This window comes from Equus przewalskii, chromosome 32 (genome assembly GCF_037783145.1).
Source record: "Equus przewalskii isolate Varuska chromosome 32, EquPr2, whole genome shotgun sequence".
Taxonomy (NCBI): domain Eukaryota; kingdom Metazoa; phylum Chordata; class Mammalia; order Perissodactyla; family Equidae; genus Equus; species Equus przewalskii.
In genome coordinates, this window is record NC_091862.1 from 10613711 (window position 1) to 10630205 (window position 16495).

Here is a 16495-nt window from a genome sequence, read left to right on the forward strand (position 1 = left end):
GGGTCGTCCCTGTTGCTCAGTTTACTTCACGTCAACAGAAAGCTTTTGCTTTTGAATTGTGCCCTGTTGTTAATCACTGTCATAAAAATTGGCCATTTTAATGAGTGCTTGAGGGCTTGTATTTCTCAGAAAGTTACGCATTCACTTTTTATTCCTAAGTCGATTGACTTTACTGCAGATTCTAGACTTTATGCACGTGGTACAGTGAGGGAGAAAGTGAAGGTGCTTGTCTGAGTTTTACCTAAATGGTAATTCTGTAACTTAGAAAATGAGAAGCTGAGATTTTTAAATTCATGGTAGCCTTCCTAATGCAGTTGACTATTAAATAAATAATACAGTGTGTTCAAACACATCTCAGGATCCATGGGAATGTCAACAGGCCTAATCACAATTGACAGGTGCCAGCATCTGCTAAGTTCAGCCAGTCCTGCTTAGCTGAATGTTATCAAGGAGACAGGACAGCAGTCCACCCACAAGAAGACCCTTTTCCATGCTGACCAGAGCTCCCGTACTATTTCATTGAAAACATTTAGAAGCTGGGGCTGGCCCCGTGGCCGAGTGGTTAAGTTCGCGCGCTCCGCTGCAGGCGGCCCAGTGTTTCGTCGGTTCGAATCCTGGGCGCGGACATGGCACTGCTCGTCAGACCACGCTGAGGCAGCGTCCCACATGCCACAACTAGAGGAACCCACAATGAAGAATACACAACTATGTACCGGGGGGCTTTGGGGAGAAAAAGGAAAAAATAAAATCTTAAAAAAAAAAAAAAAAGAAAACATTTAGAAGCTGTTCTGATTACTCAGGAAGCAATGTCATATAATGGGACTGATTGGTATGCGGAGCTCCCTGAAAGTGGGAAGAGTGGTGGTTTGGTTGTTCCAGGTGGTTCTAAGCACTTTTTAAGCTGAACTACACAGAGTTCCTCTTCCCCTTTGTCCAACCCTTGAGTTTTTATTCAGCCATGTTTCAGCCAAATTCAGTGTAATATTGAAGGGGGTCTGACTATGCCTTATGTCTATTTTGTAATTCTCTTCACCGTCAGTGTCAGTTGGGATAGGCCGGGTTATGCAACAGTAAAAAAACAATCTCCAGATGTGTGGCTTAAAACAGCAAAGCTTGATTTCTCTGGTAAATCCATTATGGGTTTACGCCACTCTCTAGGGACGCTGTCCTCCGCAAGCTGGCTCTGTACCTCATGTTGCTCTGATGTTGATGTCCCACATGATTGCTATGGAAAGGGAAGAGAGGCTGGGAGAATCAAACACCTGCATTCTGGAAGTGATGCCCCTTTCTTTTGCTCACATTTCATTAGCCAGAACTAGCCATGTAGTTACCTGACTTCAAAAGAGTGGAGAAGTATAACCCCCGTATCCAGAAGTAGATGAGTACTGGCTACTGGGGGATGTGGGTAATAATCTGCCAGTCCATTCTAAATAAAATGGCCACCATTGCAAGAGAGATATATTATAGCTTTTAAAGTCACTTTTAGTGAAAGCTGGTAGATGAGGAGAGGTTATAGAGATACTGTGTTTTTCCAGGTCACACAACCAGAGTGGCCATGTGTGGGGACAGAACCCTGGACAGAGCCTTATAAACCCTGTCACCATGGATGGGTTAACCTCTCTGACCTCGGGTCCCTCACTTGTAAATGGTAGTCCTCATTTCTGCCACATGGACTTGTGAAGACTAAATAATAGCCTAAAGCTTAGTACAGTGCCTGGCACATAGGTGATCTGAAAAGGCATTATTACTCCTGTTCAGGTAACGATTATAGTCTTATTCTTTTATTTTATGAAAAGCTGAATTTTCAGGTTCTTCAAAATTCCTGCTGGCGCTGTAATTATTGATATATCCAGAAGCCTTCTCATCAGTCGGTCCCATAGAGCTTTCATCATTCTAACCCAGCACCAAAGCTGCCGGCAGACCTGCACCTGCCAGTGAGGAAATTGAAGCCAAATGAGCTAGTCAATGGCAAAGACGTTTTAAGACTTGGAGCTTTTAATTCCAATAACTGCCTATTTATTAGAATAGATGCTGTAAGGCTTTTCTCAGATTAATTAAATTAAGGACATATCCTGAGCTTTTAAGTAATTTTTCAGCATACCATATATTAGACCAAAAGTTTTCATGTTTTTTCCCCTGCCAAGACACGCATGGTAAGTGTGCAGCAATATCTCCCATGTTTCACTCCTGGCATACTGGCTACGTGGCCCTTCACAGGGCTGTTGCAGTGTGAGTGAGAGTCAAATTATTGGAGACATAAGCTTGAATCTGTTCTAATATCTAAAAAGTCGGTCGTATTCAGTCTTCAGAATGTCCATATGAGTGACACATCACTTGTAATACCTTTCCCAGTTGTCATGATGCGCTATTTGAGAACCGCTGCCTTAGACAGTGCTACTTCCTGATGCTGTTACAGCCCAGCACGGTTGGGCACAAACATTGGGAGGTTCTTGGTGGGGCATTAAGGATGAGGTTCTTGGAGCAGTGGGCTCGGTGCCTAGGGAGTGCCATTCGTGTCTTAGTCTTCGTGGAGAGCAGCCGCTGGAGTTGTGCAGTACACAGTGGCCCTGTGACCCACAGCCCCGGAAAAACGCTCCCTGGTCGGAGGAAAGGGAGGAGGAGGAGCACTGCAGGGAAGAGACCCAGCGTTTGGAAGATGCTCGTTCCCAGCCTGCCCCATCTTCACCAAACTTTTGGGGTACAGGGTAGGGGGATGGCTCTGTGGCAACAGCTGTGATTGTTAGCATGGAATTCAGTACATTTATTTTATAACCAAATTTGCTTAGACATACTCCACTGCTAAATCTTTCTGCAAGCTCATTTTTAAGCAGGAAAATGTTCTGTTGGCCTGTGATAGAGTATCACTAAGACCAACACCTCTGAACTGCAGATCAGAAATTGACACAGGTGAAAAAAACCAAAGGTTTTCATTTCCTATCCCTATAACATAAATTGTACAAGCTTAAAAACCTTCTATGGAGCCCCATTGTTTAATGCAACTTGAGGCCCTGTTGATAACAGTGTAGACTTTGCATTTCCATTTCCACAGCTGTGAAATTACAGAAGAGGGCTACGTGGTGGTCTTTATCCCACTTACCTCCCTTCCTTTACCTTGCTCTGAAGCCTGTCTGTTCTGAGTTGGCTATTTTTCAGATAAGGTCCCTTCTAGTGGTTCACTTACTTACTTATGACACTAGGAACAAGTAAATAATACAATACTTGGGAAATGAGAGGGGGAAAAAATTGGGCCAAGAAGAGGAAATGGGAAGACAACCCCCCGTCCTGAAGTAAGAGCAGGCACCCTTTCCTCTCCTACCCAGGCCTCGTCTGCATTTCCCAGCCTCTCCCTTCTCAGTGACTAACCATGTTCTATGTCACTGAGAAGGCAGAATGCTAAATGGTTCTGTCCATGACCTGGCTATCTGACACCCCACTTGAAAACTCTGTGCTTAGGCTTAGTTGTAACAGATGTTCAACCAGAAAAGTGAAGCGAGAGAACCAGGCAGCACATTGCACACCCTGGCCAGGGATGTCTGTTGGTCAACTGAGAAAGTCTGTGCATGGTTCCTCAAGTCAAAGCATTTCTTTTTGTGGGCCATCCTAGACGTTTAGCATTTGTTCTCTCCCCGCCCCCACCCCCCCAAATGCAACCAGTGGTCGTGACCACCAAGTTGGCATGACACTCTATTTGAGAACTGCTATTTGGAACTGCATGACCAGTCCCTCCCCAGGGATGCAGTTCTGCCTGGGGTTGAGAACCTCTCATGAAGGGGTCATCACAGTACCAACTACAGAGCTGCATGGAGGAGGGGGTTGGGGAGAGACATGTGCCGTGGACACGTGTGTCGTCAAGATTGGTGTCTGAGACCCAAACGTTGAGATGGTTGGCATGGACCTCCTACAGACTACATATAATGGGTAACCATATGTCTCTGCCAGTGTTAGAATATTTAAACCCAAGTGATATGTAACTATAATGCTTTAACAAATATACTATAATATTTACATCCTTATAAGCTTTGTTCTTGGAACACAACACATATTTTGATGATGCTGTGATGACAATAGCTGATGTATATTGAGCACTCCCGTGTGTTAGGTGCTGTGCTTTATATGCATTATCTCACTTAATCCTTACAACTCTGTAAGCAGGTAGTTATCTCCATTCTACACACGTGGAAACTACCACTTAGAATAAGCAGCTTTCCGAAGTAGTGGAGTTAGAATTTGAACAGAGAGGTTCTCTGATACCCAGAATCTGTGCTGCTAACAGCAGCGCTACGATGACTGGATAAATGCCTAGGAATTTACAAGTCCCAAAAAGATTTCCCAATTTGGAAACAAGGTAATGATTCAGCTTCAAATTGAAATAAGTAGGAATCAATATAAAAGAAAGATTAGCCAACTCTCCAATTAACCACTCCAGAGATGACTTGGATGTTGCTGATGAATCCAGGGTGCTTCACAAATTTGACTGAGGATAGCTGCATCCTTGAGCTATATGGCTGAGATGTGGCTCATGAGAACATTGTCTCTGTGCTGTAGTGCTTCTGAAATAATATCTTCATAATAGGACCGTAGAGATTAAAAAGAATGAACCAAAGACTGTACATTAGTATACTCTGCGATTATCCAACTCCCATAAATTAGCGTTCCCTCCCTCAGGGCAGCACACACCTTTGCTGGAGCCAGGTGCTCCTCGCTGACCCCCGCTCTGCCTCTCGGATTCCAAATCAACCTGTGCTGGTAAAATCTCTGCATAGATCTTTAAGCACTGTCTGGCACAGAAGAACATTCTAGTTTATCTGCCATTCATGGATTCATTCTTTATTACCCCCTACTAAGTTTCTTCTCTCCACTCCTTCCCTCTGGCTCCAAAATCCTAACTTTGCATGGCCTCAGTATATCCATTTATTCCGATGGGTTGAAATCCCATTCTCAGCTGCGTCTTTATATATGAAAGCCAACAATACATACTGTTCTTCTGGTAGGGAATAAATGTCACAGGGGGTTGACAACTTACAGCATGTTGCCTTCTAGATTCAGAGTGGAGTTTTATGTTATTTTAGGCCCAATAGATTTATACTCGGATGAAGAAAACAAGTGCATCTCATTTTCTTTCAAGGCAGCTAGAACACGGTCCTTAGCTTTCATTGGTCTTGCTTTGCTCCATACCCATAAGCAATGCATTTTCATCCGATCAGTAATGGTGTCCATCTCTAATTGCTTTGGCTCTTTCCCTCTTTAACATTTGATGACTTGTTTTTTTCTTCTTTCAGATGAAAGACTTTCGAAATAAAATGCAATCAATATTTCCAGCAATTCCCAAGAACGCCGAATCGGCTGTTGAGTGGGAGGAAGCATTGAAATCCAAATGAGATGAGCGTGGTGGAGGAAGTCCACAGTGATGGTGACGGGAAGAGTGGCTCTGGAGACAAACCACAACAGCACAGGGACTCGACTGATTTCTCCTCAGGAGCGCGTGCAGACTGTCGACTGAACCTGCGGGATGGATGGTGTTCAGTGTCCTCACAGGAGGCTGACAGACAGGCTTTCTTTAAAATTGATGTGGGTGTGTGGGGGTGAGTGGGTGTTGGGGGGAGAGTAAAGTTTTCCCAAAGTGAGGGAGACTACTTAAAAATAATTATATGGATAACTTCTCTATGTGGAGGAGATCCCAGGGGAAGTACTTCTGTTTTCGGCTCTAACAGTTGAAACCAAGTTTTATACCTGAAAAAAATTTAAAATAACGTATGATGGAAACTCTTTATAAACAGACTTGGAACAGCAGTAGTATTTCACTGTGTCTAATTAAATCAGTTTCAGCAGCCTTTCTTGTCAGTATGTCATTGTCAGAACTTGAAAGACTTGCTCCTGTTAGGCAGAGTCCGTAGTGACCGGTTAATAGGTAAATCCTGTGCGTTGGGCTGTCGTGTGGCTTGGCTGTCCTGAATGCACTTTGATTCACACGTGCTAGTTATTTACCTGATGACCTCACCTTAAGGCCCTGTAAATTCTTAGACAAGAAGCCAGTCACAGATTATGATAACTTGAAAAGGTACAGTCCTGCTAAAATAATAAGAATGGGTATAAAGTGTAGTTTTTTGAGAAGTTGGTTTTGGGTCCCTAAACATTGACTAACAGTTGGCAGTTTTGTCTTAGTTGTCAATATAAAAATAGCCCAGTTATCACCCATCTTAAAAAATATTTTAACCAGAAGGTGCCCTGAGTCTTGAATCTCAATATGAAGTATTTAGCACTGCCTCCTGATGAAATTACTACTGGTAAATTGTTTTTTTTTTAGAGATTGGCACCTGAGCTAACAACTGTTGCCAATCTTTTTTTTTTTTTCTGCTTTATCTTCCCAAACCTCCCGTACATAGTTGTATATCTTAGTTGCAAGTCCTTCTAGTTGTGGGATGTGGGATGCCGCCTCAAAGTGGCCTGACGAGCGGTGCCATGTCCGCGCCCAGGATCCGAACCCTGGGCTGCCGCAGCGGAGTGCACGAATTTAACCACTCGGCCACCGAGCCGGCCCCTACTGATAAATTCTTATATGTACACCCAACCCTTCCCTGTCCTCCATGATCTCTTATGGAAAACAGAATAATATTTACATGCAATTATTTTTACTGGAGATTAAAATTTTTAAAGAAAACTACTTTAATATGTCAGTATGTCCAGAAAAATAGCCTCTGGTTGAATATCAGGTGTGCAATTTCTTTATAATTACTTAGGCTCTAATTAGCAATCAGGTTTAATAAAGCACATTTGAAATTTATCTGTTATAATGAAACCTTTTAGTGCTAAGGAAAATTTTTTAAATGAAATGTCAAGTGCACAATGTAACATTTTTCTCTGGCCCGTATTACCCTGTTAAAATCGCTGTGTTGTTAATTAATGAAACAGGTGTGGTCAGCATCGGGATTCATATGTAACCTGTTAAAAATCCAAGACTAAAAACAGGAAAGGATTGTGAAATTTCTCAGGGTACGTGGAGTAGCAGCAGCACTTCACTCATCTCTCATTTTTAACTAAATCCCTGCTAAGAAGAGATTTCCAGCCTTTGAATGAAATGAAGGAAGGAGGGGCAGGATGGCCCAACTGATCACATTGTTGTCCAATTATTAGTCTGAGTCTAGGGGCATGGGGGTGCGCCCTGTTCCCACAGGGCCTGCCACATGGGAGGCCTGAGGGAATGAGTGTTTGCATAATATTTGTGTGGCGTGCCTGATGTCTACAACACCCTTTCCATGCACGTCCCTTGTCCTTGAGGGATGGCAGGGGGCTCCCGTAAGAATGATCGTGAAGCACCTGCTGAGGGAAGGTTGATGGGGACGGATTCGTAGAATAGGTACCAAGCATAGGCTCCACTTGCATTTGAAAAGCAAAAATGAAGAAATAAGGATGAAAGTTAAAAGGAAAACAAACAATATAACTAAAGAATTTTTCTACAGTTGGAACTCCGATATCGGAAGATTTAGTCGTTTGTCTATTCCTTTTATACCAGAGGCATATTGTTAAATTGGTTAATGGGAAGGAAAAATGTTTAACAGATAATGTTATTCTTTATGCGAAGTACCATCTGTATATTGAGTTCTGAATGTTCCTGGATATGGAAGAGAGGAAATGTTATGGAATTTCAAGTTTGCCTTCTTTGCTGTCTTTATCTTGGGTAGAGTATGACAAACATAATCACATTTATCTCCTGGAGCATAAAGAGTTTTAATCACCCTATTAACCAGGATGACATTTTTCACAGACTTAAAAAGGAATAGAACAGACATTATCTCCCCATAAGCAATCCATTTCATGGAGGCTGAGCACTAGAAATTTTTTAAAGGGTGGATAACACAAGCCATTTCTATTTCACGTGTAAGCCAACATTAAGGTGGCTTTCCATGAGAATGTTGCTTACACTGACTGTTAAGCTTTACATTTAGAATCTCAGTGCCCCAAAGAGCTATCAGAGAAAGCAATACAGAGAAAACCTGGTGGGCAGGGAGGGGGCGGCTCCTAAGGCCTCAGGTGCCATTGAAGGAAAAAAACACGTATGCTGGTAAGTTACTGCTGCCCTTGAAAAATTTCTCCATGCGTTGCTGTTATTTTCAGAGTCAATGAAATATGGTTCCTGAACAACCTGGGAATGAAAACGAGGGCAGGGGAACTACATTCCCAGCAGCCTATCTCTACAAGAACTGTGGATTCTAACGATATGGGGAGCAAGCGGCTGGTGAGGCCCAGCAGAGCTGAGGCGAGACCACAGGTGACCCCCACACCATCGCCCTGACACAGGCTCATGATGGAAACAACCTTTCCTGGCCTGCTCGGTCAGAAGTTGGCACCTAATCACCTCATCTGTCATACATTCTGCTTAGTTTCGTGGATAGTATGGGACTCAACTTGCAAATTAATCATTGCAACCTAAGGGGAAAATGTAAGAAATTAAGAGAAAAAAAAAAGCCCATGGGGACAAAAGTAATTAAAATCCACTGAATTTAGCTGTTTCACTTGGGGCAAAATTTAATCTCTTGTAGGTCTAGTTCATGGAGAATGTTGTATATTTTCACCTCATTTTCATGTATCTTCTTTAGAAGTAAATAGTTAAGTACCAGTGAAAATCAACCAGATAAAATATAAAATGATTTCTGCAAATAGTTAAATTTCTCAGGAAAGATAGTAAAATAGACATTTTTATAGTATTTTATCATGACAAGTGAGATGTTTTTCCTTTCTGCCAGGAGTCATTGAATAGTACGTCAAGCATTTGGGTCTCTGTATTGGTTTTATCAGGATTGATCCAAAGAGTGTGCTTTTGTGAGTATAGAAGTGGAAGGTAAGCATGTCTTGCAAGCAGTGACATTAATCTGTAATAATGAGTGAGGCTTTTAGCAAATTTTGTCTGATGGCAGACAACTCAGTTTTGGAGAAAATTAGAATAACAGTTACCAAGAAGTACACAGAATTCTACTTTTCTGCCCAGTATTAGCAGAGTGAGTCAGGACCTTAATTTATATTTTTTACATAAGCTGCGTCAGGCCGTTAGTCTCATTAGCATTTGATGAGGCATGACCACTAACTAAAAAAGAAAACCAATAGTAAAAAAACAGGCAGGAAAGCCTGTTAATGACAGAAGGGCAAGGTCATGCTTCATGGACTCTCCTAAGACGCCGCCTCAGGCAGACTGAGGAAGCTTCGCACACTTATAGAACATCTACTACCTGCTCATCGGAAAACACTCCCAAAATTCATCTTCACGCTGCCCCTGCAGCCCTGGGCTTAGAGTGGGGGTCCAAGTCTCCAGCCTGACTGACACTCCATGGGACACGTGCAGGGGGCTGCCTGGCACTCGAGGCTCCGGCTGCAGACCCAGGTCTCCTGCACGCGTGGGTCCACTGTCTGAAGGAACACGGTGACAGCACTGAATATAAAAGAAAGCTTGGACTGGACAGTCCTTACCCAGTTGTGCCAAACTCTGCAGAGACCCTTTGCTCTGCCAACCTGGGTGATGGGAATGTGTTTATTTTATTTTATTATTGTCTTCTTCAACTGTTCCTGTTGGAGAGGCTGAATCCCTTTGTCTTCTATTCTGAGCGAAGCCCAGAGGGTAGACATCCTCATCCGGAAACATTGGGCGGTTACCAACAGTGGGCCATCACCGCCGCTGGCTTGTGACCCTTCCATGTCTTCAGTCCATAGTGGCCGCCGCTACTCAGTGGCTGATCCTTCAGCTGGGATAGAGGTTACAAAGCTAAGAAAGTTCTAGTGTAGTAAATTTCACGCAAAGCTGAAGTAGGACCTCTTGTCAAAAGACCTGAATGATTGGGGAAACCCTGTGCTCTGAGCTTGCTCATGGGGGAGGCCTGATTCTGTCTTCATAGATTCTTATTAATAATGATTGAGGTAAAATGTCTGTAGAAACAGCACATTGTCAAGTCTAACAACTCCCTGTTTAAGAGAGAGACTCTTCTGGAGCGTAGTAAGTGAGGAGAGAGGCTGAACCCTAGCAGTGGAGGACGCACAGAAGTGGTCTCGCTGTCCCTTACTCAGGCTTGTCCAGAGCTGGAGGAGGACGGCACTTCAACCTGCAAGGTGGGGCTCCAGCTCAGTAAATCAACCTGTGTCCCGGTTTTCCCGTGTCTTTCCAGATATCTCTCACAAAGATGTTCCCGTGGGAGTTGTCCAAATTTGGCGTCTCTGATATGTCTACTAATAATGAGTTGGGGGTGGAATCCACACTCTTCACAGGAGTGAGTTAGCTTTAACTCCCTGAGATTCCAAATATTACTGAAGGAGCAGGGAGTGAAGGGCTGGGTTAAAAACGCAGGGTCAGGTGAAACCTTAGAGAAACACCCACACTGCTGACAGAGGCGGGCATTCATCCCTGCATAGTTTCTTCAGGTTTGGGACCAAGCCCATAATAAACCCTTAGTAAATATAGGGAGGAAGGGAGAGAGAGGGAGGAAGGAAAAGAAGGAAGGAGATAGGGAGGGAGGGGAGAGTGTAGACGGAAATAAGGAAGCAAAGAGGGGAGGGAGGAAAGGAAGGGAGAGGCGGGCAGAGGGAGGACCAGAAGAGGGAGGGAGAGGAGGAGGGAGGAACTGTCTCACTGAGAAGAGGGTCCATGTGCCCAAGACCACACACCCGGCTCCTGGTGAAACTGGCGTTTACCTTGTCACCCATGCTGACCACACTGACCTCAGCCACCAAAACTGAAGAAGATAAAAATCACATCAGAATAATGAAAAGTTAGTTTCTGAGGTGGGTCCTGGGCCCTTGCAGGGGTTTCTAATTCTCAGTTCGATGAGTAGATAGTCCAAAAAATTTTAAAAAGCCAGATCCTAACGCATTCGCCAACTCTGACCTACCGAGCAGGAAGAAACAGGTAAGAGGAAGATCCATGCAAACAAATATTACTCAGGGTGACCTTGTGTCCGGCTAAAGAGAAGGGGGCAGTCTCGCTGTGAAGGACCTGGTCAGGCTCCCAGAGGTACGATGGCGGAGCATTCTCCCTGAAAACAAGATCTCAAAAAAGAAAAAATTCCTGGCAGTTCTCATTTCATTTTAGAAACCTCACTGTCCTCTCATTTGTTATATTGTCAATAGCATCTAGAAATAAGGCTCCTTCCCCATCCCTGGGGGTGGAGAGTTTCATTTTGTATCCAGAGAACCTGAGCGGAAGTTTTACTCTCAGAGTACCGAGGAGTAGGAAGAGCCCTGGGCTCAGGTCACCTGGGCACAGAGCTGTCCATTGAAGAAATTAGACAGAAACCAACCCACTGTCTACTTCCCTGTGAACCTAACATGCCCTAGAAAAAGTCCAACAATTCTACCTAATCTACCCAATTTGTGCCTTTGATGTAAGCCTCAGCATTACATCTTACTCTTTCACTCGTCACTAAATCACTTGGAGCTGAGTGCCATCACACATTAATTACCTAGCATGACAAGCCCTCAGCTCAGCTGGTTTGCCCTGGTTGTGTCTGCCGGGAGGCAGCGGGAGTTATTAGAAAAGTTCGGGCTGGCAGGTTAATATCCTCCCTTCCGGTATCAATGTGTGGTGCCACACTCCGTGCCTGGGCTTTAAGAACTAAAATTAAAAACGGCTCTCTCAAATGCACGACGGGCTGAGAGTCTTATGGGCCCTGAGCCATCCTGACCGGGTGCAATGACTTTATTCTCTGTGGCTCCAAACTTCTAAATCACCCGCTCATAGTTGCTGCTCGGCGGCCTGAGAGCTAGGCCACCCCACTCTGGTCATATCCAGTGGAGGTCAGTGACAGGGCAGGCCAGGAGGCAGCCGCCTTCTCTAAGACAGCAGCATCTCCAGGAAGGACAGTGATCAACTCCTGAGTTAAGCAGAGTTCCCAGGAGGTGTGTAGCTCTGAATGCCTGTGTGTGTTTGATCTGGCCCACAAAACATTCCTAACACCACTTGTGTTCAGCTTCAGGTGCACTCCAGCTAAACACAAGGCACCTCCAGTTGAGAAGCAGCATCACTGGTCCTGATGTGGAGCACACACGCCCTCCCCAAGCTTCCCCCACCCCCTTCATTCCCCTGAGGCTGCCAGAAGATGATGCCACACCTCCCTCTTGGGCTCAGTCCTCTGACTCATCTAGATGTTCTCCGTCTCCTTTTTGTCTTTCAGGTCCTCCTTCTTCACAAATGCCTGGAAAATCCTATTCATAAGCAAAGGAACATTTCCTCCAGCCTGGGGATGTCTTCCCAACCTCTTGGCTGGCAGGTCAAGGCAGGGATAATAGTTCTTGGGGTTTTTTTTTTTTCCTTTTTCTCCCCAAAGCCCCCCGCCGTTACATAGTTGTATATTCTTCGTTGTGGGTCCTTCTAGTTGTGGCATGTGGGACGCCGCCTCAGCGTGGCTTGATGAGCAGTGCCATGTCCGTGCCCAGGACTCGAACCAACGAAACACTGGGCCGCCTGCAGCGGAGCGCGTGAACTTAACCACTCAGCCACGGGGCCAGCCCCTAGTTCTTGGGGTTTTGATGACTTCTCATGTTTCTCTGGGTGCTCTGCACCAGCGCCTGCAGAAACTCTTCACACATTCTCCAGGGGTCATGTGCACGGATCTTGCCTCAGGACCAGCCCCAGCTCTCCAAAAGGAGACTCAGTGAGCCGCAGACTGGCAGGTGAAATCAGCCTCGGCTTTTGCTTTTTTCTTTCAGAACAAGGACCTGTTGATGAGTGATTTTGCAATGCAACGCGTCTGATTCCATCTTGTGACCTCTTCTTATGCTGTGCCAACAACCTTCAGGGCACGTTTCTCTGTCCTGAAGATTCTTTGATTTGTTCTCGAGGGGTCGTCTGCTCTTCGGAAGCTTGTGTTCTGGGACACAAGTTCTGCCCAAGAGTTCTGCCCAGAGCCCTTTCCTCAGCTGGGAGCCTCCTTCCTGGCTCCAGGGCAGTCATTTCCCAAACCTCATCCTTGTTCATGCTTGTTATTAAGAGTCTCCATTCAGTACCATGATACGCCAATGAACATTTTCTCAGCAGCTCAAACTCCCTCACGACAAACCCTGTTATAAACATTTAAAAATTCTTCACAATCACGCAGCACCCATGGAAACATTGCTGAGCTGTATGATCCCACCCTGCATGGCTTAATGTGGATTGTGGGTTGCATATTAATAGGTCTCATTGGTGCTAACTTTTCTTTTCTTTTTTTTCCCCTTTTTCTCCCCAAAGCCCCCTGGTACACAGTTGCATATTTTTAGTTGTGGGTCCTTCTAGTTGTGCTACGTGGGACGCCGCCTCAGCATGGCCTGATGAGCAGTGCCATGTCTGTGCCCAGGATCCGAACCGGCAAAACCCTGGGCCGCTGAAGCGGAGCACGCGGACTTAACCACTCGGCCACAGGGCCAGCCCCCTAACTTTTCTTTTTTCACAAGACAGAATGAGAGCGAACTGCAGAGGTGTAACTGAGCGGGACCACGGCCTCTCTCTAGGGTGAGATGTTGTTTGAACTGCACGGTGGCTGTGGATGGGAGCGTAGCATCCACCCCGACACCATTCTCCGGTCCTAGTGTGAGGGCGAGAGATGGACAGGTCACTCCACCTTCCTGTCAACAGCATCAGAGAAGGCAGGAATCAACTCGAGTTCAGGGACGGTGGGGTCAGGTCCTGCTGGCAGCCGCCCCACAAGCCCCCTCTGGAGACTTCTGGGTCTGATCCCGTATTCTGGGGTCTCCTTGGGAGGGAGCGTTAGATAAGACCCACTTAGGGAGGAAGAGTCACTGGTCCAAACATAATAAGAACAGTGGCGCTCGTGTGGCATTTACCGTATGTCAGGAACTGTTCTGAAGACTTGCCTATATTAACTCATTTGATCCTCACAATAGCCCAGGAGACAGGAGCACACTGGGGCCTGGAGAGGTGAAGGAACTCTTCCCAAGGTCACCCGGACTCAGACCAGGAGAAATAACCCGGCCAAGGTCGCACATCTAATGAATGTCCCAGCCAGGATTAAAAGGCACATCCAACCTACATTTCAGCCTGAAATCCGTGCATTTGCAGGGAGGCCTCTTCGGCCAGGGTGGCCCCAGGGAGGAGGCCAGGCCCAGGCTGTCGCCTCTTGCAGCCCATGTGCCCGACTCTTGAAGCTGTGCACTGCATCCCCCTTGTACCTGCCCCTCTAGCTTCAGGCTCCCATCACCTTCCTCAGAGGCCCTTGCAGTTGTCACCAAAGAAAACACAGTCCCAGAGATGCGCTGATGTCCCTTCGAGAGCTAATACACTGCCTGCAACTTCATTTTCTTTACTCAGATAATGAAACTTCAGCAAGTCTTCATGTTTCCATCTTCGCTTTAGCTGCCAGAGAGCTCGGCACGAAGTTTAACATTGAGCCATAGTAATTTTATCAGCTTCTCTGCTTCCTCCTCCTTCTGCATGAGTTTCCAAGTTTCTATTCCCATTTTAGCAACCTTAATGTGCACATGTCTTTTACTGGAAGCTGCCTCCAATCCTTTTTAGAAGCTGACGGCGTATAAATTATAAATAAAAATAAATACCGTTGAAATCTTCCCACTGTGGCTTTCTTATTTCTGGAGTTATCTGAAGTCCTGACTTGGCGTTTGTGATAAAGTCAACACAAAACATTTCGTGCACCGACACGTTTTTAAATTTCTGTTTCTGTAAAAGATCCTGGGCCGGTGTAATGCTGGAACTCACAACAGAAAACTTTTCAAGGAAAAGCAATTTGTAAACAGTGTTCCTTCCTGCAGTGGCTGTTTGCAATGCCTCACTTAAGCCTTAACAAGCATTGTTTAAAACCTGGGGGTTATTCTTAGCTAGCTGGGCACAGCCGAAGTGGGAGGCAGTCCTGCTCGGTGAAGAACAGCCTCGGGGAATTTACGCTTTAGCACACAGATTCCTGTGTCATTCCTTTTCTTTCCGCCGCAAGAGGGACCAGAGGAAGACAGGACGTCCTGGCTGATATGATAGAGAGTGCAGAGAGGTAAACTGAGGCTACTACCTCTGTAATTAGTTTAACTCTAAAGGGAGTTCTGGTTCTAACTGAGCAGAGACCCCTGAGCTACCCAGGGTCGGGACAAAGGCACCCTCTGACCTAAGGCTGGGGAGGGTGAGGAAGGGATGATGGGCATCTTTGTTACATGCCTTTATTTTTTGAAATTTTAGGCTATGGGATTAGATAGTTTACTACCTAATGCTGTCAGTATTTAGCAGTTGTAATAGAAAGAAATATGGGATGAAATGGAATAGAAGAGAAGTGAAGAAAAGAGAAATGTTGTTCAAAAGAAGCAGGGAACACACACACACACACACACACACACACACACACACACAAACTCCCCCATCCCGCCTGGCTCCTTTCAGCCCCCTGGCTGCCCCTGTAACATGTCCCGACCACCACCTAACACCTGGAAAGGGACCTCAGAGCTTACGAGTCACGCACGAGCTTTGCTCTGACCCTCTCGCCTCTATCCGTTGTCCACAGGCAACTCGGCCCTGCCTCTGACCCTCTAGACCTGGGGTCGCTTTTCCCATCCCCGTCCTTTCTGGACACTTTGTGCTCAGAATACCCCCGTCTCCTTCAGCCACAGGCTTGTTCTGCTGGCAACACTCCTGGTCATTCACCCTGGTTGTGTCTCCTGCTTCTCCCTGGGGTCTCCTGGTCGTGGGTCATCCTTCCACCAAGCTCCCCAGGGCTCCTCTATGGAGACAGGACTTCCCTCGTCTTCTGGGCCACATGTGCACAGCACGTGCCGTTTGCAGAGGCAACAGGTCCTAAAGGCAGGTCAAATTCAGAGGGATAACCAGCTCTCTTAAAAGAAATCTACAAAACTGAATTTATAACGCGCTAGCAAAGTCAGAGCTCCAGAAAGGTTGGCTATGAGGCATTATTCTCACTGTGAACAGTGTCATCGAATCATTTATGTATATACATATACATACACATCTATTTCCACGCAGCTGTCACTGGGTGCTGAGGTTTGGGTGATTTTTAAAATCTTCTTTTTATTCTTCTGTCTGATTTTTTTTCCAATGAGCATGGATTACTCTTCCAACCAGAAAAAGAGATGGAGTTATTTTTTTTTTAATTCTGAGAATAAAAACCATTGCCTACAGTATATTGGGTGATCTAAGACCCCTCCTGGAGAAGCAGAAATGCCCCCACTGCCTGTCTCCAGAATCACAGCCCGCACCACCCTAGTGGATTTCTCCAGCCAGGGGTCCCGCCTGCTGGGGTCTCTTAGACTAGACTACATCATCAAGATCTCTCCAGCTCTCTCTGCGTCTGGAATGAAGTCCAAAGGTCCCTGTGAACTTTCCTGCCCACCCCAACATGCCGGGTTGGGTGGAATCCTGTGCCCCGAAAAGATGAAGTCCTAACCCAATAACCTGTGACTGTGACTTTATTTGGAAATAGGGACTTTGCGGATGTGATCAGATATGACCGGTGGCCTTTTAAGAAGAGGAGACACAGGCACATAGGGGAACGACAGCCGTGTGACCACG

The 16495-nt window shown here is 45.7% G+C and overlaps 1 protein-coding gene across 1 annotated transcript in view; it reads left to right on the forward strand.

Annotated features, from left to right (window-relative positions):
* The window catches only part of TMEM242 (transmembrane protein 242), a 30958-nt gene extending 25127 nt beyond the window's left edge, over positions 1 to 5831 (forward strand). The window contains exon 4 of the mRNA XM_008517577.2: positions 5280 to 5831. Coding sequence (XP_008515799.1) covers positions 5280 to 5378 — 99 coding nt within the window. The 3' untranslated portion in view covers positions 5379 to 5831. The remainder of the gene's footprint in view (positions 1 to 5279) is intronic.
* The last annotated feature ends 10664 nt before the right edge of the window (positions 5832 to 16495 follow it).